The sequence below is a fragment of the Cnephaeus nilssonii genome (genome assembly GCF_951640355.1).
Source record: "Cnephaeus nilssonii genome assembly, chromosome: 20".
Classification (NCBI taxonomy): domain Eukaryota; kingdom Metazoa; phylum Chordata; class Mammalia; order Chiroptera; family Vespertilionidae; genus Cnephaeus; species Cnephaeus nilssonii.
This window is the reverse complement of record NC_137091.1, coordinates 50,886,120-50,910,202: the sequence shown is the minus strand read 5'-3', so window position 1 is coordinate 50,910,202 and position 24,083 is coordinate 50,886,120. Positions and strand designations below refer to the sequence as shown.

Here is a 24,083-nt window from a genome sequence, read left to right as displayed (position 1 = left end):
AGAAAATTAAAGAATAAAGTTCCTCTTTCATTAAAAAAAAAAGTTGGGGTGAGATGACCCTGCACCACCAGTCAGTGTGGGCCAGCCCGCCACCTCCCGCCTCCTGGTCTGTGTCTCCGGAGGACGTCCTGCCGACAGGGACAGCGCGGACCGGAGAGTCCAGGGGACCCGGTGGCCGTGCGGGGAGCGTGCCTCCTGAGGAACCAGGGCACACGGACAGCTGGCATGTGGCCTCAGGGGCGACTCTCTCTGCTGCTGTGTACGCTGTGAAAAGCATGTAAAACACACACTTCCACCCAGCTGGCCCGGCCTAGTGCTTAACCCTATGAACCAGTCACGGTCCGGTTTCCGGTCCGGGCACACACACAGGTGGCGGGCTTGATCCCCCCAGTGGCGGGGGGTGGGGGGTGGGGCAGGGGGCAGGAGGCAGCCAATCAATGATTCTCTCACCATCGATGTTTCTATTTTCCTCTCCTCCCTTCCTCTCTGAAATCAATAAAACTGTATTTAAAAAAGCACGGAAACTGTTCCATCGGGCAAAGAAGTCCCTCAGGTCACTGACGAATGAGTGACATTCCAACACGTGTTTGGACGCTAGTGTCATCCCGTCCATTAAAACAAGGAATTCACAGCAAGGGAGCGGGCGGGGGTTCTGAGCAGACATTTTGCCAAGGAGACAGAGGCAGTGTGTCATGAACAAATGCATGGCTACATGCTCACCCTCGTGAGCTGTTAGGGAGCTGGACCCGAAACAAAAAGCTTCCACTCCGCTGCCATCCGGGGAATTTAAAACCTGAGCCCCGGGAAGGGCTGGCGCAGGGGCAGGAGAATCGGAGTCTTCACACACCGCGGGGGGTGGGAAGGCAAAGGGCCATCGTAGATCACAGCTCCGCATTTTGTAAAAACGTAAACGTTTGTCCACACTGTACGCGTGGGAGAAACACAGCACGGATCGACAGAAAGCACGGAGAGCACACGTTCGTAGCAGCTTTATTTGTAATACCGCAAACCCGGAAGTAACCCTAAGCATAGGCAGATCAATGGGTAAACCAAGGGGCTATTTACAGAACAGACTACGCCTAAGAGTAAAAAGAATCAGCTATTCACATCGGCATTACTGTTGGAATCTTGACATAATTGTGCTGCGTGAAGGAAACCGTTATTTTCTCGAGAGCATACACCTATGACGTTATAGGAAATACGAACTAATCTATCTATTGTAAATAAAGGCGATCAATGGCTGCGTTTAGGGCTGTGGCAGGCGGGAGAGGTTATAAAAGGGCAGGTGGTAAACAGGGGGGAGCAAAAGTAGATGGACAGCATGGGAATCGCCATCAGAATTAATAAATAATACAAGAATAATCTCTATGTCTCACGTACTCACTACTTGACACCTACATCTGTCCCACCCTGCGTGTGAGTGACAGGCCAGTCCATTTGCTGTGGATGGTTTCATAGCTTTATCCGTAGTCAAAGCTCACCAAACAGTACACGTTGGGTAAGTGCACTTGGTTGCATGTGGATTGTACATATATACATGAATAAAGCTTTAAACACCGGTTCCGATGAGACCGAACAGCCCTCTTTTCTAAGGGAGTCCGGCCGGCAAGCCTATGCGGACCCTACCTCTCCCCCCTCGGGTCCCGGGAGGCGCAGCCATGCGGGAGGGCGGCGAATACTGGCCCGCGAGGAAGACTCCTGCCCTCGAGCCACAGGAATGCCGACGGGGCCGCAAAGACGTCCTGGGAATGGCTACATACGTCACCTTCCTTCCCGCTCGGTTTGCTCGTCTTAGAGCAACGGCCTGGAGCGCACCCCTCAGAGGCGCGGGGTCCACAAAGCTGGGAGAAGCAGTTACAGAGGTCACAGAGGGTCTGCGGCCACGGACCACGGAAGCCACAGGCCCCGGGACATCTGTGGCTGAGCTCCCAGAAGAGACACCCTCGTTCTAAGCTGCTGGTCTCCCCCTCACGGTGAACACAGCGCTTCTGTCCCAACTGTGGTCCCCCCTCACCCTGAGACTTACAATCACTCCACCTCTGACGGCCCATCCTCCACGGCCCGTGGCTCCCTTGCCGGCCCCCAGCACAGGCGGAAGTACGCAATGTACACAGTAAAAAGGGGAATAAAATTCATATTGTCCACAGAAGCACAAAAAAATGCCCCCTCTTCAGAGTGACCTCTGACCCCCACCCCCCATAATCGTGGCGCCAGGATTTACATCAGGACCACGGAGTCATGCAGTCTTTGTTGCGAGGCCTTGGGCAGCAACACACACTTAGCCAACATGGGACAGAGCGACTCTCCGCTATCACCGTCCCTTCGGGACACAGACAGTTAGGGATCCCCACAAACATGCCCCTCCATACGCTGGCAGATCACAATGCTTATTCCACATTACCTCACGCAGTGACTATACAACCACCAAGATGAAAGGTACCGAGACCTTCACAAACATACCACGATCCAGAGAAGCTTACAGCGAAGTGTCCAGGCTGGCGAAGGAGAACCTGGGAGAATTCATCACAGCGTCCATGTGAGAACAATGTCCGTAAAGAAGGTAGCTCTTCTTAGCTGAGGGCGGGTCCTCTGACCAGCACCGGGCCAGGTCCGCCCCTAGCGGAGAGAAAGGAAGGAGGGGGCCCCCCAAGAGGCCTGCGGATTCCTCATTTCCTCCCGCAGGAGAGCACGGAGGGCGGCTTCCCTGAGCACGCAGGGGCGTGACTGTGCAGGCGAGCCCTGTGGGGAGGCCTCAGCTACAAAACCTAGCAGTGCCATCAACCTAGGAACAGCCCTGGGCAGGTGGGAGAGTGCAACGGCCCTCCTTAAAGCCTCACTCGGACCGACGACTCACGAGGAATCTAGCACTGTGTGTTCGCTAAAACAGGTTTTAATGCAGCTAAATGGGTCTCTGAGGGTCTCCCCCAGTGCTGTTAGCCTGAGAGGAAACACAGCATTCCCTGCACCACTAAGGCTTTTCCCCAGTGTGAAGTCTCCGGTGTCTGAGGAGGTTAGACGTGCGGGTAAAAGACTTCCCGCACTCATTACACTCATAAGGCCTTTCTCCAGTGTGCACCCTTTTGTGCTGAATGAGGGCGGAGCTGTGGCTGAAGGACTTGTCACAATAAGCACACTCATAGGGCCTTTCTCCAGTGTGAACTCTCCAGTGTCTAAGGAGGTTAGACGTGCGGGTGAAAGTTTTCCCGCACTCATTACACTCATAAGGTCTTTCTCCAGTGTGCACCCTTTTGTGTTGAATGAGGGCGGAGCTGTGGCTGAAGGACTTGCCACAATCACTACACTCATAGGGCCTCTCTCCTGTGTGAACTCTCCAGTGCCTAAGGAGGTTAGATGCCCGGGTAAAGGACTTCCCGCACTCATTGCACTCGTAAGGTCTTTCCTCACTGTGAACACTCTTGTGCTGAATGAGGGAGGAGCTTCGTCTAAAGGCCTTCCCACAATCGCTACACACGTACGGCTTTTCGCCAGTGTGAATTCTTTGGTGTTTAATGAGGTTGAAGTTGTAGATGAAGCGTTTCCCACAAACACCGCATTCATACCGCCTCTCTCCAGTGTGAACTTTCCGGTGCTGAATGAGGATGTAATTGTACCGAAAGCACTTGCCGCAATCCCCACACTCATACGGCTTTTCTCCCGCATGAACTTTCTGGTGATAGATGAGGGCAGAGCTCTGCCGGAAGCACTTCCCACATTCACTGCACTGATACGGCTTTTCTCCAGTGTGAACTCGCTGGTGCTGAATGAGGGCAGAGCTGTTTGTGAAGGTCTTCCCACAGTCACTGCACTCGTAGGGCCTTTCTCCAGTGTGGACTCTCTTGTGCCGGATGAGGGCGGAGCTGTGGCTGAAGGACTTTCCACAGTCACTGCATCCGTACGGGTTTTCCCCGGTATGGATTTTCTCGTGTCTCATGAGATTGAATTTGTAGCTAAAGCATTTCTTACAAAAACTGCACTCGTAAGGCTTTTCATCGGAGTGGATTCTCTGATGCTGGATGAGGGTGTACTTGCAGCTGAAGCACTTCCCACACACACTGCACTCGTAGGGCTTCCCGTCCGTGTGCACACTCTGGTGCCGGAGGAGGAAGAACTCACAGCTGAAGCACTTCCCGCACACGCCGCACTCGTAGGGCAGCCTCTCCCCGGGGTGGACGCTCCTGTGCAGCATGAGGTTGAAGATCTGTATCGAGGCCTTCCCGCACTGGCTACACTCAAACAGCCCCTCTCCCGTGTAGACGCTCTGCTGCTGCCCCAGGTCCGGGCTGTGGAAGGCGGCCTTCTCACACTCCCCCCACTGGCGCGGACCCGTCCCGCTGTGGACGGCCTGCCAGCTCTCAATGACGCTGTGCGGCTCCTCGGTGCTCTGCGTGGGCTGGTGCTGGAGGAGGCCGGGGGCGGCAGCGAAGTCCTCCTCGGCCTCCCTGGCGGCGAACGGTGCCCCGGACACGTAGAAGCTGTTGCTGGTCATGAGCGAGGCCCTGTCCGCGTCCCCCTTCCAGGGCTCCTGGGCGCCGGCCTCCCGCTGCTGCTGGTGGATGTTTGCCCGGAAGCAGAAGCCCCTCACACACGCGTCGCTGAAGAAGGCTCTCTGCTCCGGGTTCCCGGCCTGGAGCTCCGTCAGGTGGAAGATAGCTTTCAGGACCAAGACGCACTGCTCACAGGAGTGTGTTTTCTCCGCGGCCGGCGCGGTCTCGGGCGCCCCGACCTGCGCCTCTCCTTCTGCCGGCACCATCTGCTCAGCAGGCGCCGCCGCGTCCTCCGGTTTGTGCCAATAACCTGGAAGCAGAGAAACGCCGAGGAGAGGGTGAGGCACGGGGGTAGGGGCGAGCCCAGCACAAGGGCCTGTCGGACCCCACGCGGGGTTTCCTGGGACCGTCGGACAAGAGCCCGGGAGGCAGGCTGAAGCGTGCTGCTGGCCTCGGAAGATCACAAAATAGGGGAGACCTCACCAGAAACCCCACACGGGCGGCATGCACCACCCGGGAGGGAAGCAGGGTCTCCAGATGCCCCTTGCGCTGACGGCTTCCAGCAAGGCCTGCTGGCCGGTGACGCGGCCAATGAAACTCAGTAAATGGGCGGCGTGGCGTCCACAGACCAGGTGAGGCCGTGCGCCCCTCCGAGCCGTGGCAGGTCAGCGCTGGCGGCAGCAGGCAATGCGCAGGGGCCGGAGGGGCGGCGGCTGGAGGCACAGGTCACAGGACAGGACCGCCCGGTGTCAGCATCGGTGCGGCCGGCGGCACAGGCACCACACGCGACTGGAAACAGCAGACTCCTGGCAGGATCTGAACCAGCCCCCAGGGCACGCTCTTCCCCAGTCGCCACCCGCCCGGGAGCCCCTGAGACCACCTGGACATGCGCACCCTGTGAAGAAACCAGGGCTCCCGGCACCCCCGCTGCCCATCTCCTCAGTGACCCGGGTCCGAATGAGGACAACAGGGGTGAGCAGCCAGCACGGGGAAGAGCAGCTCGCAGACATCGGCATCGGGGAGACCTGACAGGAAGTCCATGGCTCACGGAAGTGATGACCATGACCCGGCACAGGAAGTCACAAAGAACGCTCAGCGAGAGGAAGGGGCAGCAACGGGGGCCACGGATCTGGACACGGCCACCCTCAGGGAGAGGCGGAAGAAGCGGTGCGTTAAGCTGTCTGCAAGACTCCTGACTCCCAGACTCTCCCGCACTTGTTGAGGCAACAGGTGTTAGGGCCGCTCGGGGTGTCCACGGGGCAGGCACTCCACAGCTCAGCACCGGCACACGTGACAGGAAACGGGGTAATGAGCAGAGCCCCCGGCCGGGCTGTGGGATGACAGCTATTTCCGGAGAAGAAGGGAAGGCAGGGTGTGACCTCAGGACACCAGGAAAAGCATGCAGGCCTTACCCACGGACGCCACGAGCGTACAGATCTCCAGCATCACCTCGCAGTAGAGAAGTCTCTCGGCCGCATCCAGGAGCCCCCACTCCTCCTGGGAGAAGGCGACGGTCACGTCCTCAAAGCTCATGTCCTGTCACAGGAAGCACAGTTCAGCCATGTCAGCTTCTCTCCTGGGAGTTTAAGTTCTCCAGACCCGACATCTTCGTTCATCTGCTCCCGCCCACCTGAGGAGACACCAGGCCTCGGCCCATCCAAGTCACGCTCCGTCTCTTCCCACGACAACAGGGCGAGGGGCAGAGGTGACACCTGTGCTGAGCCTGGCCGTTAGGCCACCCGCCCCCGTGAACACAGTGGGGGTCACCGACATGGGGAAGGGGAGAAGCTGCCACTGAGCAGGAGGGAGTGATCGGACACTCATCTCGTCAGGCAACGAACGCCCTGTGACCTGCACACGGTCCCTCAGGAACAGGAAACACGGCCTCAGCCTCCACGCTCAGCACCACCCCAGGCGCTGAGGCAGCCCTGCGCTCGGCACGGAACGCTGCCCCATGAACTCTGCCCCATGAACGCTGCCCCATGAACTCTGCCCCATGAACTCTGCACCACACGCTCCACTCCCAGAAGCACGACTGCAAAGGCACAGCCTGTGGGACAGGGACAGGGTCAGCCTGCGGGACAGGGACAGCGTGGTCCCATCAGCCTTGTTCTCACCATATGATACGAGGGAACCACCTCCCTGACCCGCCCCGGCTCACCCGCTCCGTCCAGTGAGATTCCAGCCTCAGTGCTCTGACACCCTGTCTCCCCAGGCCCCCCTCACTGTATCCGCCTCAGCTGCGGGCGGGCGGGCGGACCAATGGCTCCAGCTGTGAACCGGAATGAGGCCCTCCCCCCTTCCACCAGATGCAACAGACCGGGCTCACCTTTCCCTCGGTCAGTGCCAGGGCCCTGGCCGTGAGCTCACATCGCTCTTCCCACCACCCCTCCCGCCCGCACTCCCACAGCCCCGCCCCCTCCTGTCCCACACCCCAGTCTTCTCCTCGGCCCCTCTCTTCATTACTCAGCAAGTGGGGTCCAGAGAACGTTTGGAAAATTCTAGAGGATCGAGCACTGCCGGACGCTGACGGTCCACACTCACAGGGGCGGCTGGAGTCCCGCCCCGAAGGCCTCCCTCCCTGACGCTCCTTGTTCCCACATCACCCATGAGAACCACATGGGCTCCCGGGTGCCCACAGCCTCCCCATGGGGCTGCACCTGACGTCCCCTCACAGTCACAGCCTCCCCTCTCCGCACCCCCACAAGGCCCAACCCCGCCCCCCCAGGCCACTGAGCTTCCCAAAGACCACAGCGCACTGGGCTAGTCTGCCAGCCGGTGCCACTCCCCAGCCACGCCGACGGTCACAGCGACGTCTTGGGGAGGCCCTAGAGCCGTGACTGCGGACCAGCGCCCCCCACCCCATCCCGTGTGAGTTACTCCTCTGCCTCCACCCATCTCATGGCCACGCACCCCTTGGAGGCCATGACCACTACCAACCGCAGTCTCCCACCCTCCACATGACCGCCTCGTCCGTCACCCATGTGTGACAGCCCACAATCAGAGGCCCAAACAGGAAGCCGGGCCTCAGCCTGGGCCTCCTCGTCCTGAGCAGCTACCACCATCCTCCTCCCCACCAGGAGTCCCCATATTACAGTGAGCTGTGACTCCTTCCGGTCCAGACACCTCCACTCCCTTCTGGGGAGTCTCCACCCTGAACCCCTCCAGGAACTGCTCCCAAACTTCTCATCCCTCACAGGCCAGAAACAAACCCGATATCCTCCACGCACACTGCTCTCCCTGCTCCGGACTTCCCATTCTCCAGGAGCTGAACCCACGTTTCCATGCCATCCCTGCCTCCTCTGTCTGTCTGTCTGTCTGTCTGTCTCTCTCTCAAACCCAGGCAGTGCCCTTGGTGGGTTGCTGAGTTGGGAGGAGAGCTGTCCCGATAGGACAAGGTTGCAGGTTCAGGGTGTGATCCCCTGCCCGGGGACATACAAGAATCAGCCAAAACCGGTTTAGCTCAGTGGATAGAGCGTTGGCCTGCGGACCGAAGGGTCCCAGGTTCGATTCCGGTCAAGGGCATGTACCTTGGTTGCGGGCACATCCCCAGTGGGGAGTGTGCAGGAGGCAGCTGATCTATGTTTCTCTCTCATCGATGTTTCTGACTCTCTCTCCCCCTCTCTTCCTCTCTGTAAAAAATCAATGAATTATATTAAAAAAAAAAAAAAAAAAGAATCAACCAGTGAATGCATAAGTCGAACAAATCAATGTCTCTCTCTCTATATATCACTCTTCCTGTCTCCCTAAAATCAATACATAACATTTAAAAAACACACACAAAAACCAAAATCCAGGGGACCACACCTAAAACGCCGAAACCCAACTGTGTCTCCCGTTTCCACCTCCACCATCATGGCCCCGTGCCCATCACACTCTCCCAGGCGATCCCAGCCGCCTCCTCCCTGGTCTTCCTGCCCCGTCAACCACACCCACCCCGCCCTCCACGCTGCAGCCACCCGGAGCCTCACGGGCCCTGGGTCAGATCCCCTGCCTCCACGGCTGCCAACCTCCCACGGCCCCATCACCTGCAGACAGAACCCTGACTGTCACAAAGCTGCTCCAGGTCTGACTCCTGCCCTAGCGGTGTGGCTCAGTGGATAGAGCATAGGCCTGTGGACTGAAGGGTCCAAGGATTTGACTCTGATCAAGGACACATGCCTGGGTTGTGGGCTCGATCCCCAGTGGGAGGCCTGCAGGAGGCAGCCAATCAATGATTCTCTCTCATCCCTGATGTTTCTATCACTCCCTCTCCTTCTCCCTTCCTGTCTGAAATCAATAAAAACATATTTAAAAAAAATTGGGCTCCTGTCCCAACTGTTCCCAGTTCCCATAAGAAAGCAAGGACAGGCCTAGAAGGTTTGGCTCAGTGGATAGAGCGTGGGCCGCGGACTGAAGGGTCCCGGGTTCGATTCCGGTCAGGGGCATGTACCTTGGTTGCAGACTCATCCCCAGTGGGGAGCGTGCAGGAGGCAGCTGATCGATGTTTCTCTCTGTCTTTCTTTCTCTCTTCCACTCTCCCTAAAAATCAATGGAAAAATATTCTCGAGGGAGGATTAATATATATATATATATATATATATATATATGTAAATTAATTGAAAATAAAAATTATTTTTAATATATTTTTATTTATTTCAGAGAGGAAGGGAGAGGGAGAAAGAGAAACATCAATGATGCGAGGGAATCATGGATTGGCTGCCTCCCGCACGCCCCCTACTGGGGACCGAGCCCGCAACCCGGGCATGTGCCCTGACCGGAATGGAACCTGGACCCTTCAGATCAGAAAGGCCGCCGCTCCATCCACCGAGCCAAACCAGCTAGAGGTTAAAATTATTTTTTTTTAACCCTCTTACTTCCTACATATTCAAATATTTGTAGGAAGAATAATATGCCATCTGGGGTCTCTCGCAAAAATAATCCAGTGGGATGCCCTGACCGGTGTGGCTCAGTGGGTAGAGCATCAGCCTGCTTTCTGAAGGGTCCCAGGTTCGATTCCGGTCAAGGGCATGTACCTTGGCTGCAGACGCATCCCCGGTAGGGGGTGTGCAGGAGGCAGCTGATCGTTGTTTCTAACTCTCTATCCCTCTCCCTTCCTCTCTGTAAAAAATCAATAAAATATATTAAAAAAAAAAAAAAAAAGGCAAGGTCACCTGCACCTGCGGGTGCCTGAACCAGCTCGGCCGCCTCCGGATGCCACTGCACATCCTGGCATCTGTGCCCGGGAGGACCCCCCACACCTCACTCCACTGGTGGCCAAACACTGAAACCTCTTCTTACCACCTGGGACCTGCACTCAGGGTCCCAGGGCAGGAGGAGGGGCGGGACAGTCCCAGGACCCCACAACCTCAGAGGCCTCAAGAGTGTGAGGCCCTGACATCAGCCCCACAGCCCAGCCCCCTGAGCGGCTCTGCACCAGCAGGGACCTGTGGGCCTGAAGGTCTGTGGGGGGCCCGGCACCCACCGCCAGGACCCGGGGCTCAGGCTGCTCAGGGCCCTGGCCCAGCCCCGGGGCCTGGCGATGCCCGCATCCGCTCAGGGCTCGGTCCGCAGTGCAGACTCTTGCCAATTCCGTTCTTTTTTTAAAATATATTTTTATCGATTTCAGACAGGAAGGGAGAGGGAGAGACAGACAGGAAATCAATGATGACAGAGAATCATGGATCGGCCGCCTCCTGCGCTCCCCGCCCCCCTACTGGGGATCCAGCCCGCACCCCGGGGGAGTGCCGGACCGGGAATCGACCCTTGACCTCCCGGTTCCCTGGTCCAGGCTGGACCCCGGGGCCCCGCCGGCGGGGCTGCCAGTCCGTCCTCGCTCCCGGGGCGCCGCCTCCCGCCCCGCCCCGCCCCGCCGCCCTCTCTCCGCGGTCCTTCCTCCGGGCAGTTTGGGGGGACCCCTCGGACCGCATCCGAGACAATGTCCCTCCTTTGTTCCCAGCCACCCGCGGCCCCCGGGCCCTGAGGATGGAAGTAACACTCCTCCCGCACGACCGCGCCGCACCTCCCCGCCGCCGGTGGACACAACCCGGGGCCGGGCTGCCCGCAGCTCCCGGCTCGGCCGCCCGGCGCTGTCCCCGCCCCGCGGCCCCAGGCCGGTGCCCCCTCGCACCCCGTCACCCCCGGCGTCACCCCCGAGCGCCCCGCCGACCGCCGGGCTGGAGCCCGGGCTGCGGGACCTGACAGGCGCCCGCTCCCGGGGGACGCGCACTCACCTCCGCCGGGAACCGCAGCGAGGCCGCCGCCATTGGACTTTGTGGGCGGAGCGGGGTCTGCGAGGCCGGGAGGCCCGGATCCCCGACCGTGATGACTCGCCAGGCCTCCGGTTCGCCTCCGCACAGCGGGGACGGCCCCTCCGGCGCCTCCTCCATCGCGAACCGGGGGCTCTGGAGCGCCGAGAGGCGAGCCGGTGGAGGGACCCGAGAGGCCAAAATGACCGCCACGAGGAGGACCCGGAAGTCCCGCCCTGACCCCTGGCGCAGCCCAGCAACGCCCCTCTCCTGAGCTTTCATTGGCTGCGCCCGCCATCATTCGGCGCGTTGCCCTCTGGGTAATGTAGTTTCCCCGGCCGGTGGTGGACGCTAGCGTCCCAGTCACTGACCTTGGCGAGCACCGGATTTGCCGCTGCCCTGGCCAAGTGAGCCTGTTTGTCAGAGCGCCTTCTCCTTACGCCTCGGTCCCGCGTTTGATCCCAGGTCGTGGTTCAAATGAGTTTTAGGTTTGGGGTGGGGGGGGGGGGGCGGTCTGCATGTTTGTGGGGCGTGTTGTTTGCAACTGATTACTTGTCTGCAACTGATTACTTAGGTGTGTGTGTGTAGGTGTGTGTGTGTGTGTGTGTGTGTGTGTGTGTGTGTGTGTGTGTGTGTGTTTTAAAAAATATTTTATTGATTTTTTACAGAGAGGAAGGGAGAGGCATAGAGAGTTAGAAACATCGATCAGCTGCCTCCTGCACACCTCCTACTGGGGATGTGCCTGCAACCAAGGTACATGCCCTTGACCGGAATCGAACCCTTCAGTCCCCAGGCCGACACTCTATCTCACTGAGCCAAACCGGTTACAGAGATTACTGATGTTTTCGAAAACATTTTTATCTGACTTTGTGAAGCTCAGAATGTTTTTGAGGCGTATTATTATGTTTTAAAAATCTTTTTTAAAAATACATTTTTATTGATTTCAGAAAAGAAGGGGGAGGGAAGAGATAGAAACATCAATGATGAGAGAGACTCATGGATCAGCTGCCTCCTGCACACCCCCCACTGGGGATCGAGCCCAAAACTCAGGCATGTGCCCTTGATAAGAGTCAAACCCCAGGACCCTTCAGTCCGCAGGCCTATGCTCTATCCACTGAGCCAAACCGGCTAGGGCTATTATTATTTATTTTAAATGTGTAGCTTCAGGACATTTTATTACAAAAAGCTGGTTCTCATATACATAACGAATGAGAACTGAAAATTCATCATACATTTGCTTCACTTTTTAGCTTGACCTTCCAGTAAAGCTTTAGCTCCATTGATTTTTGGCTGCTATATAAGGAGATCCGCCCTTGTCTGGGTGACTTAAAAGCATAATTGGTCGATGCACATCTCTTATTTTTTCCTTTATTGGCAGTAGGGTGCTGTAATAGCCACTGCGGAAGGCAGATTTTGGTAAGATTTAAAAAAAAAACTTGTTTGGCCCTAACCGATTTGGCTCAGTGGATAGAGCGTCGGCCTGCGGACTGAAGGGTCCCAGGTTTGATTCCGGTCAAGGGCATGTACCTTGGTTGCAGACACAACCCCAGTAGGGGGTGTGCAGGAGGCAGCTGATCAGTGTTTCTCTCTCATCGATGTTTCTAACTCTCTATCCCTCTCCCTTCCTCTCTGTAAAAAATCAATAAAATATATTTTTTTAAAAAGAATAAGAAACTTGTTTGACCTGAGGCTCCATATGCTTCATGGCTTGCAAAACATCTCTCTCATCACTGATATTTCTCTCTCTCTCTCTCCGTCTCCCTTCCTCTCTGAAAGCAATAAAAATCTACGTAAAAAGGAAAGAAGTCGGTGAAAATGAGGCCTTGGGGACAGGTTGAGGGGGGTGTGCCCTGGTTGCAAGGCTCCTGGGGTCCCTTAGGGTTTAGGAGGTGCGTGCCTGTGGAGAAAGAAGGGGCGAGGGAGGCTCAGGTGTGCTCTGGGGAGGAGAGAGCACGCTGGGTCCTTTGTCTTGTTTGTGGCTTCTCTCTCTCTCTCTTGCAGGCAGGATTTTAAAAATATATTTCTTTATTGATTTCAGAGAGTAAGGGAGAAGGAGAGAGCATCAATATGAGAGAGAATCATTGATTGGTTACCTCCTGCACGCCCCCCACTGGGGATGGAGCCCGAAACCCAGGCATGTGCCCTTGGCCAGAATTGAACCCAGGACCCTTCAGTCCACAGGCTGACGCTCTATCCACTGAGCCAAACCAGCTAGGGCCAGGCAGGAATCTTAGGGGAGGTCTCAGCAAAATATTCACCAGTTTTCTATGGCCTTCCTCAGGGTGGGGTCTCCACTGAGTGGTCACTGCAGCTGGCCCTGGGCAAGTCGCCCACCTGATTTTGCTGCTTTTCTGGGCCTGGAGCTGAAGTGCCGCTGAGGCCTAGGTGTTGTCTCCAGGGAGGGGGCCTTCTGCATCTGCTGTAAGTCGCTCTGCAGGTTTGTTCAGCTCTCTGCCTCAGGTTCCCTATTCCGATTGCCCCTGCGTTCTGGCCTGTCTCACTCTTAGCTGGAACGTACTAACCATCTCCTGCCCAATTCTAATGCGTGAGTAAGAAGGTGTTCTGGATGGTGTAACCCTATGTTCAGTGCGGGCCAGGACGTGGAAGGATAAGGTGGAGCCCGGGCAGCGTGGCTCAGAGGTTGAGTGTTGACCTATGAGCCAGGAGGTCACAGTTTGATTCCCGGTCAAGGGCACATGTCCAGGTTGTGGGCTCAATCCGCAGTGTGGGGTGTGCGGGAGGCAGCCGATCCATGATTCTCTCTCATCACAGATGTTTCTATCTCTCTCCTCTCTCCCTCTCTGAAATCAATAAGAATATATTTTTTAAAAAAAACCCTAGCCGGTTTGGCTCAGTGGATAAGCATCTGCCTGCAGACTGAAGGGTCCCAGGTTCGATTCCAGTCAAGGGCATGTACCTTGGTTGCAGGCACATCCCCAGTAGAGAGTGTGCAGGAGGCAGCTGATCGATGTTTCTTCTTCTTTTTTTTTTTTTTTAAATATATTTTATTGATTTTTTTACAGAGAGGAAGTGAGAGGAATAGAGAGTTAGAAACATCGATGACAGAGAAACATCAATCAGCTGCCTCCTGCACGCCCCCCACTGGGGATGTGCCCGCAAACAAGGTACATGCCCTTGACCGGAATCGAACCTGGGACCCTTCAGTCCGCAGACCGACGCTCTATCCACTGAGCCAGGCCAGTTTCGGCAATATATATATATATACACATATATATATATTTAAAGCAAAGCCTGGTGCAGAGTGAGAAACCCCATGTTGCAGGGGGCCCTCCTCTGAGGACATGGCCCTTCTTTCCCCCGAGGCCATGTAGACGGGGGAGGGGTGCCTGGGCACAGTGGGGACAACCTCCGCCTGCCGTGAGGGATTCCCCGTGGAGGGCCCGGCCCCAGCCCTCAGCCACCTGGCCCCACGCGCCCCGATTTCCAATGAAGCCACCGCCGATCTTCGGGGGAAGGTGCTACCCCTCGGACCCTGGCGAAGGCCTCTGCCTCACCATTCCCAGGGGCGAGCAGCGGCCGACGGCCACTCAAATGGCGCACTGCTGCCTCTTTGGAAGTCCCTGGTTCCCACATCTCCTGTCCCCACGGGCCACGTCCTGCCAGCCACTGCTGCTTGTGCCATTGCCGCCCCACAAAGTCAAGGCGTCAGAGACAGCCCCGCTGTCCGTCCCAGTGGCCACACAGCCGGGCTCCGTTGTCAAAGCCATCCAGCTGCTCTCCGCTCAGCTCACGGGCTACTTTGCCCAGTACCAGAATCGAACCCCAGTTCGTCTGTATCCACACAGACAGGGCTCCCGCTCCGTGGCCCATCCGTGTACCACATGGTCGCCGGGAGGGGTGGCGTACCCTCTCGGATCAGACTAGAAAGTACTTCCTCCATAGAAACTCCTATGGCGTTGTTTAAAAATACGTTTTTATTGATTTCAGAGAGGAAGGGAGAGGGAGAGAGAGAGAGAAACATTAATGATACGAGAGAATCATCGATTGGCTGCCTCCTGCACACAACCTACTGGGGATTGAGCCTGCAACTGGGCACGTGCCTGCAAACAGGCATGGATGGAAGTGAACCGGGGACCCTTCAGTCCGCAGACCGATGCTCTATCCACTGAGCCAAACCATCAAGGGCAGGGGTTTCAGCCCTTGACAGGGTCCCATTTGCCCATGGACCCCGCGGGGTTGGCAAGTCCTGTGACAGACTTGGGCCCGGTCACCAGGACCTACGCCAACCGGCTGCAGGACAGGCAGTCTGCACGAGCACCTGGCTTTGGGCCGGGATTGCCTCAGGCCTGCAAGGCCCCAGCAGTGGCTGCCGCCTGTTTCTCAGTGAGGGAGCCCCGACTCCCGGCCCCTCCCACAACCGGGACCAGAACCCTACGGGCACCCTTCTCTTCCCATGCTGTTGCCACAGACCCCAACCAGACCCCGGGGGAGTAACAGTCACGTCCCACTGGCACGGCTGTGTCAGGTCTACAAGCTGCAAGGCAGCTGGAAAGGCCTCCTCCACTTCTGGAATCTGGTCCCACAGCGCCCCCTTCCGGACAACTGGAACAATGGCCGCCACAACTGCACCAGGCGGGGAAGGAACACTCACCAATCCCCCAAAACACCAACACAGGCCTGTAACTGTCTCCCTGTCGTAGGTCGGGAGAAGCCCTCGTCAGTGACTGCTCCGGGCATCACCGTGGTCTGACCCAACCAGACGACCTGCTTTCGTGGAGAGGCCCTAGATACCTGTAGCATAGGGGGACGGGAGTACCAGGGTTAGCTGGTCTGCAGGGGAAGGAAGAGGCCATTATCACAGTGGAAGATGATGAGGAGGTGAAGGGGAATGTGAGGAGGAGGAGGGGGAGGAGGAAGCAGAGGAAGAGGCCTGGGGGGCCCGCAGCTACGGCCTACCTCTTTGGGGCAATCCACCAAGGAGCCCGGAGTACCGGGTCTTGCACGATTTTGCACACCGGGTCACTAGTCCTATCTAATACAAGAGTGATATGCAAATTGCCCATCACTCCAACACACAAGATGGCTGCCTCCATGTGGATACAAGATGGCCGCCACAAGATGGCCAGCAGGGGAGGGCAGTTGGGAGGGACCAGGCCTGCAAGGGAGGGCAGTTGGGGGAGACCAGGTCGGCAGGGGAGTGGTTAGGGGGTGATCAGGCTGGCAGGCAGAAGCAGTTAGGGGCAATCAGGAAGGCAGGCAGGTGAGCAGTTGGGAGCCAGCAGTCCTGGATTGTGAGAGACACCACCCTCCCTCCCCCATGCACGAATTTCGTACACCGGGCCTCTAGTATTATAATAAAAAATAATACAAGAAGAAATGGTTTCACTCCCAACTGTAAGCCTGTTTTTACCCCACCTGTATGTGACAGACTGGCTTATTTCTTGTATGTCACAGCACAGCACACCAAAGAGCACACATTAGATAAGCGCATTTTGTTGCATGTGAGTAATACATAGACATTTTATTTATTTTTATTTTTTAAATATATATATATTTTAAATATATTTTATTGATTTTTTACAGAGAGAAAGGGAGAGGGATAGAGAGCTAGAAACATCGATGAGATGAGAAACATCGATCAGGTGCCTCCTGCACACTCCTCACTGGGGATGTGCCTGCAACCAAGATACATGCCCTTGACCGGAATCGAACCTGGGACCCTTCAGTCCACAGGCCGACACTCCATCCACTGAGCCAAACCGGTCAGGGCTAAATATATTTTATTGATTTTTTTAGAGAGGAAGGGAGAGGGATAGAGAGCCAGAAACATGGACTAGCTGCCTCCTGCACACCTCCTACTGGGGTTGTGCCTGCAAGCAAGGTATGTGCCCTTGACTGGAATCAAACCCAGAACCTTTCAGTCCGCAGGCCGACGCTCTATCCACTGAGCCAAACTGGTTAGGGCTACATAAACATTTCAAAACTTTAAAAACTGGCTCCAAATAAAGGCCTAGATATCCCCCCTTTTTAGAAACTGAGGTTGGCAAGCCTACATGGACGCTGCCATCTCTCTCCTCGGGTCCTGAGAGGGGCAGCCCTGCGCAGGGGCAGCAAACACGGGCACGCAGTGAAGACGACTGCCCCCCGAGGCAACAGGGATGCTGACTGGTGGCTCCTGCGACTGACTAAAGGAACAGCCTCTTCCCGGCTCTGCTTTCTTGCTTGTAGAGCGACCACCTTGAGGGGAACACCCCAGAGATTCCAGGGGAATCCACAAAACCGTTAGATTGTTTTCCTGGCCCATAACCTCAGCTACAGGAAACAGTAGTGGAGGCCCTGAGACTGTGTGTAACCACAGATCACAGAAGCCAGTGTCTGGAAGATTTGTGGATGAATGTTCAAAAAACGCACCCTTTATTTAACGTGCTGCCACTTCCTTTTCCTTTTCTTTCTTTCTTTTTTAATCCTCACATGAGGATATTTTTCCATTGGTTTTTAGGGAGACTGGAAGAGAAGGAAAGACAGAAATGTCAATGTGAGAGAAACACATCAATTGGTTGCCTTCTGCATGAGTCCTGACCACGGCCTGGAATGGGAAAGAGCCTACAACTGAGGTACGTGCCCTCGAGCAGAATTGATCCCGGGACCCTTTGGTCCACCGGCCGATGCTCTATCCACTGAGCCAAACTGGCCAGGGCTACTGCAGTTTTCCACTCAGTAATAATACAGTGATTCTGTTCCAGTTGCACTTCCACCTAATCCTCAGAGTCTTACAACAAAAAACACCAGCCTATGAAATTTTGTACATCACTGCCTCAAAGTTGCTGAGCACTATTTAATATGTACTGCGAACAAAGCAACCTATCCTACCTAATAATAGACAAATATGCAAATTGACCATACCTCCGACACACCCACAAGCCACGCCCACCATCCAATCAGAGTGAGCATGCAAATTAACCCAAACCAAGAGGGCTACAGCCACAGAGAGCAAGGTTTCCTAGGTAACAGAGGAAGCCAAGCTTTCCACGAGCTGTTGCAGGCCTAAGCCTCCACTCAAGCTACAAAGTTTCAATTATAGAAGGTAAACAAATTCAAACAAATGGCGGCAGAATGGAGCGTGAGAGAGCAGGCCAGGGTTGCCCCCGGCAACAGGGGAAGCAAAGCTTTCCGCACACCCTGGCCAGGCCCACCCGCTTAAGGCAACAAAGTTTCAATTATAACCCCAACACAAATGGCTGCCGGCCTCGGAGGGAGCCCCAGGCTTGGCTCCGCTCCAGGCTACGAAGTTTCAATTGTAGAAGGAAAATAAATTCCAGATACCAGGGCCTCCGCTTGGGTTGCCAGGGGGCGTGGCTGGCCTGCAAACCACCACAGGCCCCTCACTCAGGCCGCCCCAAGCCCCAAGGGAACCCCCACCTGATCCGGGACACCCTTCAGGGCAAACCAGCTGACCCCCACCCCTGTACCAGGCCTCTATCCTATCTAATAAAAGAGTAATATGCAGATTGATCATCACTGCAACACACAATATAGCTGCCCCCATGTGGTCAAAGATCCTGCCCCCATGTGGACACAAGATGGCCACCACAAGATGGCCAGCAGGAGAGGGCAGTTGGGAGGCACCCGGCCTGCAAGGGAGGGCAGTTGAGAAGGACCAGGCCTGCAAGGGAGGGAAGTTGGAGGTGATCAATCCTGCAGGAGAGGGCAGTTAGGGGTGACCAGGCCAGCAGAGGAGGGAAGTTGGGGGAAAACAGGCTGGCAGCAGAGTGGTTAGGGGGTGATCAGGCTGGCAGGCAGAAGCGGTTAGGGGCAATCAGGAAGGAAGGCAGGCAAGCAGTTGGGAGCCAGCAGTCCTGGATTGTGAGAGGGATATCTGACTGCCCGTTTAGGCCCGATCCTGGTGGGCAGTCGGACATCCCTTAAGGGGTCCCATATTGGCGAGGGTACAGGCTGGGCTGAGGGACAACCCCCCTCCATGCACGAATTTCGTGCACCGGGCCTCTAGTATATATATATAAAAGCCTAATATGCAAATTGTCCCCTCAGGAGTTCGACCAGGACACCTGGAGTTCGATCACTCACTCTGACGTGTGCTGACCACCAGGGAGCGCTGTGGAACGAAGGAAGGCCCCAGCCGTGGCCTAGGGACTCTGCCTGTGCACATATTGCATGCACCGGGCCTCTAGTAAAACTCATATGTTTATAGAAACACAACGAAGGCCCGCTCTTCAAGGTGACCTATGACCTCCCCAATAATCTTGCAAATTAGGGGCCAGAGTCATATACTCTTACACTGAACGCTTTGGGCAGCAATGCAATAATAAAGCAATAGTAGCCAAAACCGGTTTGGCTCAGTGGATAGAGCGTCAGCCTGCGGACTGAAAGGTCCCAGGTTCGATTCCGGTCAAGGGCATGTACCTTGGTTGTGGGCACATCCCCAGTAGGGGGTGTGCAGGAGGCAGCTGATTGATGTTTCTCTCTCATCGATGTTTCTAACTATCCCTCTCTCTTCCTCTCTGTAAAAAATCAATAAAATATATTAAAAAAATAATAATAATAATAAAGCAATAGTAAACAAAGAGCAATCTCCTGGCATCCTACCGTTCCTTAAGAACCATAGAAATTTTGGGATCCCCACATACCAACAGATCACAATGTTCCTTTCAAAGCATCCCGCAAAGTGAACAGAACCAACAAAATTAACACGTTAAGCACCAAGCCTGTTCTGTCTTTCTTTCCGTTTAGCTCTGTATATGCAGGGAAAAGTTTAGAAAAAGAAAATACGACACCAACTAATGTTGTAATGTCTCTTTGTAGAGATGTATTCAATTAGGGACACGCGCTGTACACAGACAACTGGTACACGAGATTAGATTTAGCATATAAATTACTCGACAATAATACTCATTCAGTAGGAACATTACGTTCAAATTGACGGGGAAATCCTCATGAAGTAATGTCAAAGAAATTAAAATGGGGAGAAATTATAGCAAAAGAGAACAAAAAAGGAATAACCATTTTAAAATGGAAAGATAAGCGGGACATCTTACTTGTTTCAAGAAAACATATGTCAGAGATGGTGAATGTTGAAAATAGATAATGTCACTACTTGCAACCAAAAATTGTAGTGGATTATAATGCCGGAAAAGCAGCAGTTGATATATCTGATCAAATGAGTGCCTATAATAAACCATTATGAAAATCCATGAAATTATATAAAAAGCTAGCTTTGAGCTCCTACTAAATACTGCTGTTCTCAATGCTAATATTTTATTTAAAAACATTAGCAAGAAGAATATAGTATTACAGAGTTTCGGAAGAAATTAGCTGTCCATATAATAAATTGTTGGGATTGAGAAATTCCAAGTAGCAGTACTATAAATATATCTTAAATATCTCGTCACAAACTGCAACAAAAACTGGAAGAGTGGCTAATGTTCGAAGATATTGTAAAAAATGCTATGAAGCTAATACAGCACAATTTGGATGAGATATTGCCAGAAAGTTGACAAAACAAGTTATAACATTCTGTGAAACCTGCACAGGACAACCATTTTTGTGTACACCGTGTTTTAATAATATTCATTAAAAAATTTTTTTTGGTAACAAGTAATATTTAGGCACATTCCTTTATGATCTCCAAATTACTTAAAAATTATTAATAGAAGAATATAATTTTTAAAAAATTTCTTTATTAAGGTGTTACATATGTGTCCTTATTCCCCCATTATCCCCTCTATTCCCCCCACTCATGCCCTCATCCCCATTGTCTGTGTCCATTGGTTAGGCGAGTGGTCGGCAAACCGCGGCTCGCGAGGCACATGCAACTCGCGAGCCTCAGTTTGCCGCTCTGTTGACTAATGAGTTTGCCGACCACTGTCATATACTACCCTTTACCTCTTTGCACACAATATGCCACAATTGCCTAATCCTCACAGCTTCCAACTACACGGTAACATTTAGTCTAGCAGTGGTCGGCAAACTCATTAGTCAACAGAGTGGCAAACGGCGGCTCACGAGCTGCATGTGGCTCACGAGCCGCGGTTTGCCGACCACTGGGTTTTAGGCTTATATGCATGCATACAAGTCCTTTGGTTGATGTCTCCCCCTTACCCCCACCTTCCCCTACCTTCCCTCGGAGGTTTGATGGTCTGATCGATGTTTCTTTGTCCCTGGATCTATTTTTGTTCATCAGTTTATATTGTTCATTATATTCCATAAATGGGTGAGATGATGTGATATTTATCTTTCTCTGACTGGCTTATTTCACTTAGAGAATATAATTTTTTAAATTGTATATCATCAGTCAACAGTGACTGATGTGTCCTGAATGAAAAGTATACTGTCAGTCACCGGTGACTGAAGAGGTCTGCACAGAAAATACAGTGTCAGTCACCGGTGACTGACATGGCGCTTAACGTGTACAAGGGAAAAGAGCAAAGAGACTTTCACAAAAAGATCACAAAGCAGACCAGTATACATCAAGCAGTTTCCTGGTTGGTGAATAAGCTGCAAAAGTTCATCACAGCATATTATGAGGACACTGTCCCTGATAGAGGCAGTCTTTCTTAGCAAAGGATGGGTCTATGGACCAACACTGAGTCAGGCCCATTCCCTAGAGGAGAGACAGGAAGGAGGGTCCCCCCAAGAGGTCTGCGTATTCACCATTTCCTCAAGCAGAAGGGAGAACACGGAGGTGAGCTTGCCTGAGCACCCAGGGGCCGTGATTGACGCACCTGTGCAGGTGAGCCTGGTGGTGGAGGTGAGATGGTTTCAGCCATAAAAAGTGGCAGTGATGCCGAAGCCGGTTTGGCTCAGTGGATAGAGCGTCGGCCTGCGGACTCAAGGGTCCCAGGTTCGATTCCAGTCCAGGGCATGTAGTACCTTGGTTGCGGGCACGTCCCCAGTAGGGGGTGTGCAGGAGGCAGCTGATCTATGTTTCTCTCTTATCGATGTTTCTGGCTCTCTATCCCTCTTTCTTCCTCTCTGTAAAAAATCAATAAAATATATTTAAAAAAAAAAGTGGCAGTGACATCAACGTCGTAATAGCCCTGGGCAGATTAGAAAGTACAACAGAGCTCCTTTAAGCCTCACTTGTACCCGGAGCTTATGAGGAATCTAGCACAGTGTTTCACTAAAAAGATTTAAAGTAAATGGTTCTGGAGGAGAAACCAAGATGGCAGCATAGGTAAATACCTGAACTTGCTGCCTTGCACAACCACTTCAAAACTACAACTAAAAGACAAAACAGACGTCATCCAGAACCACAGGAAGGCTGGATGAGTGGAAATTCTAAAGAAGGGAAGAGAAAAGCACACTGACACTCAGAGGAGGTGCAGAGGTGCAGAAGTAAAGTGCAGAGGTACGGAGGCACGAGCATGCGTGGAAAGGACTGGCAACTGAGGACGCGGCTGGCTTTTTCAATCGGGAGGGAGACATAAGCTCCCAACTGCTCTGAACTCCAGTTCCGGATGAGACTCTGGGGACCCAGACTCATACGGGGAGAAACTGGACTGTCTGGCAGCGGGCTGGAACACAAGGGCGGCTTTCTCTCAGAGGTGCTTGCAGCGATTACCACGGGACCCTGAGACAGGGGACCTCTTAGGGCAGGGTTGACGGTCAGCCATTGATGTTTGCTCCACCCTGTTGATTCCGAGACCCCACCCCACCCAATTTACAACCCCACCCCCGCTGTGCGCAGAGGCGTTTGCATATGAATGGCCTGGTCCTTTGAATTCTAAACTTACCTGACAAACTGCAGCTGAGTCAGAGAGCCCCAGAACTTCCAAAAGAAGGCCCAAGACCCCACAGCAGCTTGCACTGCTTCACAGCTGGGCCTCATCTGGGCACCTCCAAACCCCAAAGAAGTGAAATATGCAGATCTCTCCGTAGCTCCTGCTGGGTGGCCTCAGGCAGAGGCTAAATTAGCACCCCCTTGGAGATCCTAGAGCCAGTGTACCCAGGGGTCAGAGTGGGACCATCCAGATTACAACTCCTCAGATCCATAAGGGACACACTCAGTGAGCACCAAAGCCTCACTGAAGCAAGTCTTGCCCTATAAGGGTGTCTCCAGCACAGTTTTCCCATCGTAGACACAACTGATCCTCACAGCCAATTGGCCTGGAGGTCAATTCCTCCCAGTGACACCAACAACAATCAAGGCTTAACTACAACAAGACTGTGCACACAGCCCACAAAGGGTGCACCAAGAGTGTCCACCTCAGGTAACTGGGGTGGTCGAGCCACTGGGCCCTATAGGACACTTAGCACACAGCCCACTATATCAACACAGGGAAGCAGCCAAAATGCGGAGACAAAAAAACAGGTCACAATAAACTGGTGAATATAATAGAATCAGGGGCATAGAAAGGGAGTGGACTGAAAATTCTCAGGTGGAAAGGGGTGTGAGAAGAGACTGGACAAAAATCATACACCTATGGATGAGGACAGTGCAGGGGAGGTAAGTGAAGAGGGTGGGGTGGGAACCGGGTGGAGGAGACCTATGAGGGGGAGGAAAAGAAGAACAATTGTAATAATCTGAACAATAAATATTTATTAAATTAAAAAAAATAAAACTCCTAAAAACAAACAAACAGGTCATGAAAGAAATGGAGGAAAGCAAACTACTGGATATAGAGTTCAAAAACACAGTTATAAGGCTACTCAAGAATCTTCTAGAAACTGCCGATAAATTTAGTGAGAACCTCGAGGATATGAAAAAAAAACTAGAAATTAAGCATACACTGACTGAAATAAATAATAATATACAGAGATCCAACAGCAGACTAGAGGATCGCAAGAATCAAGTCAAAGATTTCAAATACGAAGAAGCAAAAAACACCCAACCGGAAAAGAAAAAAGGAAAAAAGAATCCAAAAATATGAAAATAGTGTAAGAAGCCTCTGGGACAACTTCAAGCGTACCAACATCCGAATTATGGGGGTGCCAGAAGAGAGCAAGATACTGAAAACCTATTTGAAGAAATAATGACAGAAAACTTCCCCCACCTGGTGAAAGAAATAGACTTACAAGTCCAGGAAGCGCAGAGAACCCCAAACAAAAGGAATCCAAAGAGGACCACACCAAGACACATCATAATTAAAATGCCAAGAGCAAAAGACAAAGAGAGAATCTTAAAAGCAGCAAGAGAAAAACAGTTAGTTACCTACAAGGGAGCACCCATGCAATTGTCAGCTGATTTCTCAACAGAAACTATGCAGGCCAGAAGTGAGTGGCAAGAAATATTCAAAATGATGAATAGAAAGAACCTACAACCAAGATTACTCTACCCAGCAAAGCTATCATTCAGAATTGAAGATCAGGTAAAGAGCTTCACAGATAAGAAAAAGCTAAAGGAGTTCATCAACACCAATCCAGAATTATATGAAATGCTGAAAGGAATTTTTTA

At 53.4% G+C, this 24,083-nt stretch overlaps 2 protein-coding genes and 1 long non-coding RNA gene across 3 annotated transcripts in view; 1 reads left to right on the top strand and 2 right to left on the bottom strand.

Annotated features, from left to right (window-relative positions):
• LOC307092747 (uncharacterized protein) overlaps nt 1-24,083 on the bottom strand; it is a 185,711-nt gene that overhangs the window by 44,474 nt on the left and 117,154 nt on the right. The gene's annotated exons all lie outside the window — the stretch shown is intronic.
• LOC307092637 (uncharacterized protein) lies at nt 422-10,914 on the bottom strand. Its single transcript, XM_079759986.1, has 3 exons — nt 10,697-10,914; nt 5,897-6,020; nt 422-4,794 (listed from the first exon to the last, which is right to left on the bottom strand). Exons 1-3 carry the CDS (start codon nt 10,850-10,852, stop codon nt 2,969-2,971), a joined length of 2,106 nt encoding a protein of 701 aa, XP_079616112.1. The 5' UTR covers nt 10,853-10,914; the 3' UTR covers nt 422-2,968.
• LOC307092816 lies at nt 11,078-19,131 on the top strand. The gene is made up of 3 exons (XR_013812895.1): nt 11,078-11,176; nt 17,172-17,286; nt 18,722-19,131. It is a non-coding gene; the product is annotated as an uncharacterized lncRNA (long non-coding RNA).

Excerpts from the sequence above, each read along its gene's own strand:
- LOC307092637 (XM_079759986.1), bottom strand. The coding sequence starts at position 10,852 with ATGGAGGAGGCGCCGGAGGGGCCGTCCCCGCTGTGCGGAGGCGAACCG. Across the intron at positions 6,021-10,696 it reads CGCTGCGGTTCCCGGCGGAG|GACATGAGCTTTGAGGACGT; the intron begins GTGAGTGCGCGT and ends TTCCTGTGACAG. Across the intron at positions 4,795-5,896 it reads TACGCTCGTGGCGTCCGTGG|GTTATTGGCACAAACCGGAG; the intron begins GTAAGGCCTGCA and ends CTCTGCTTCCAG.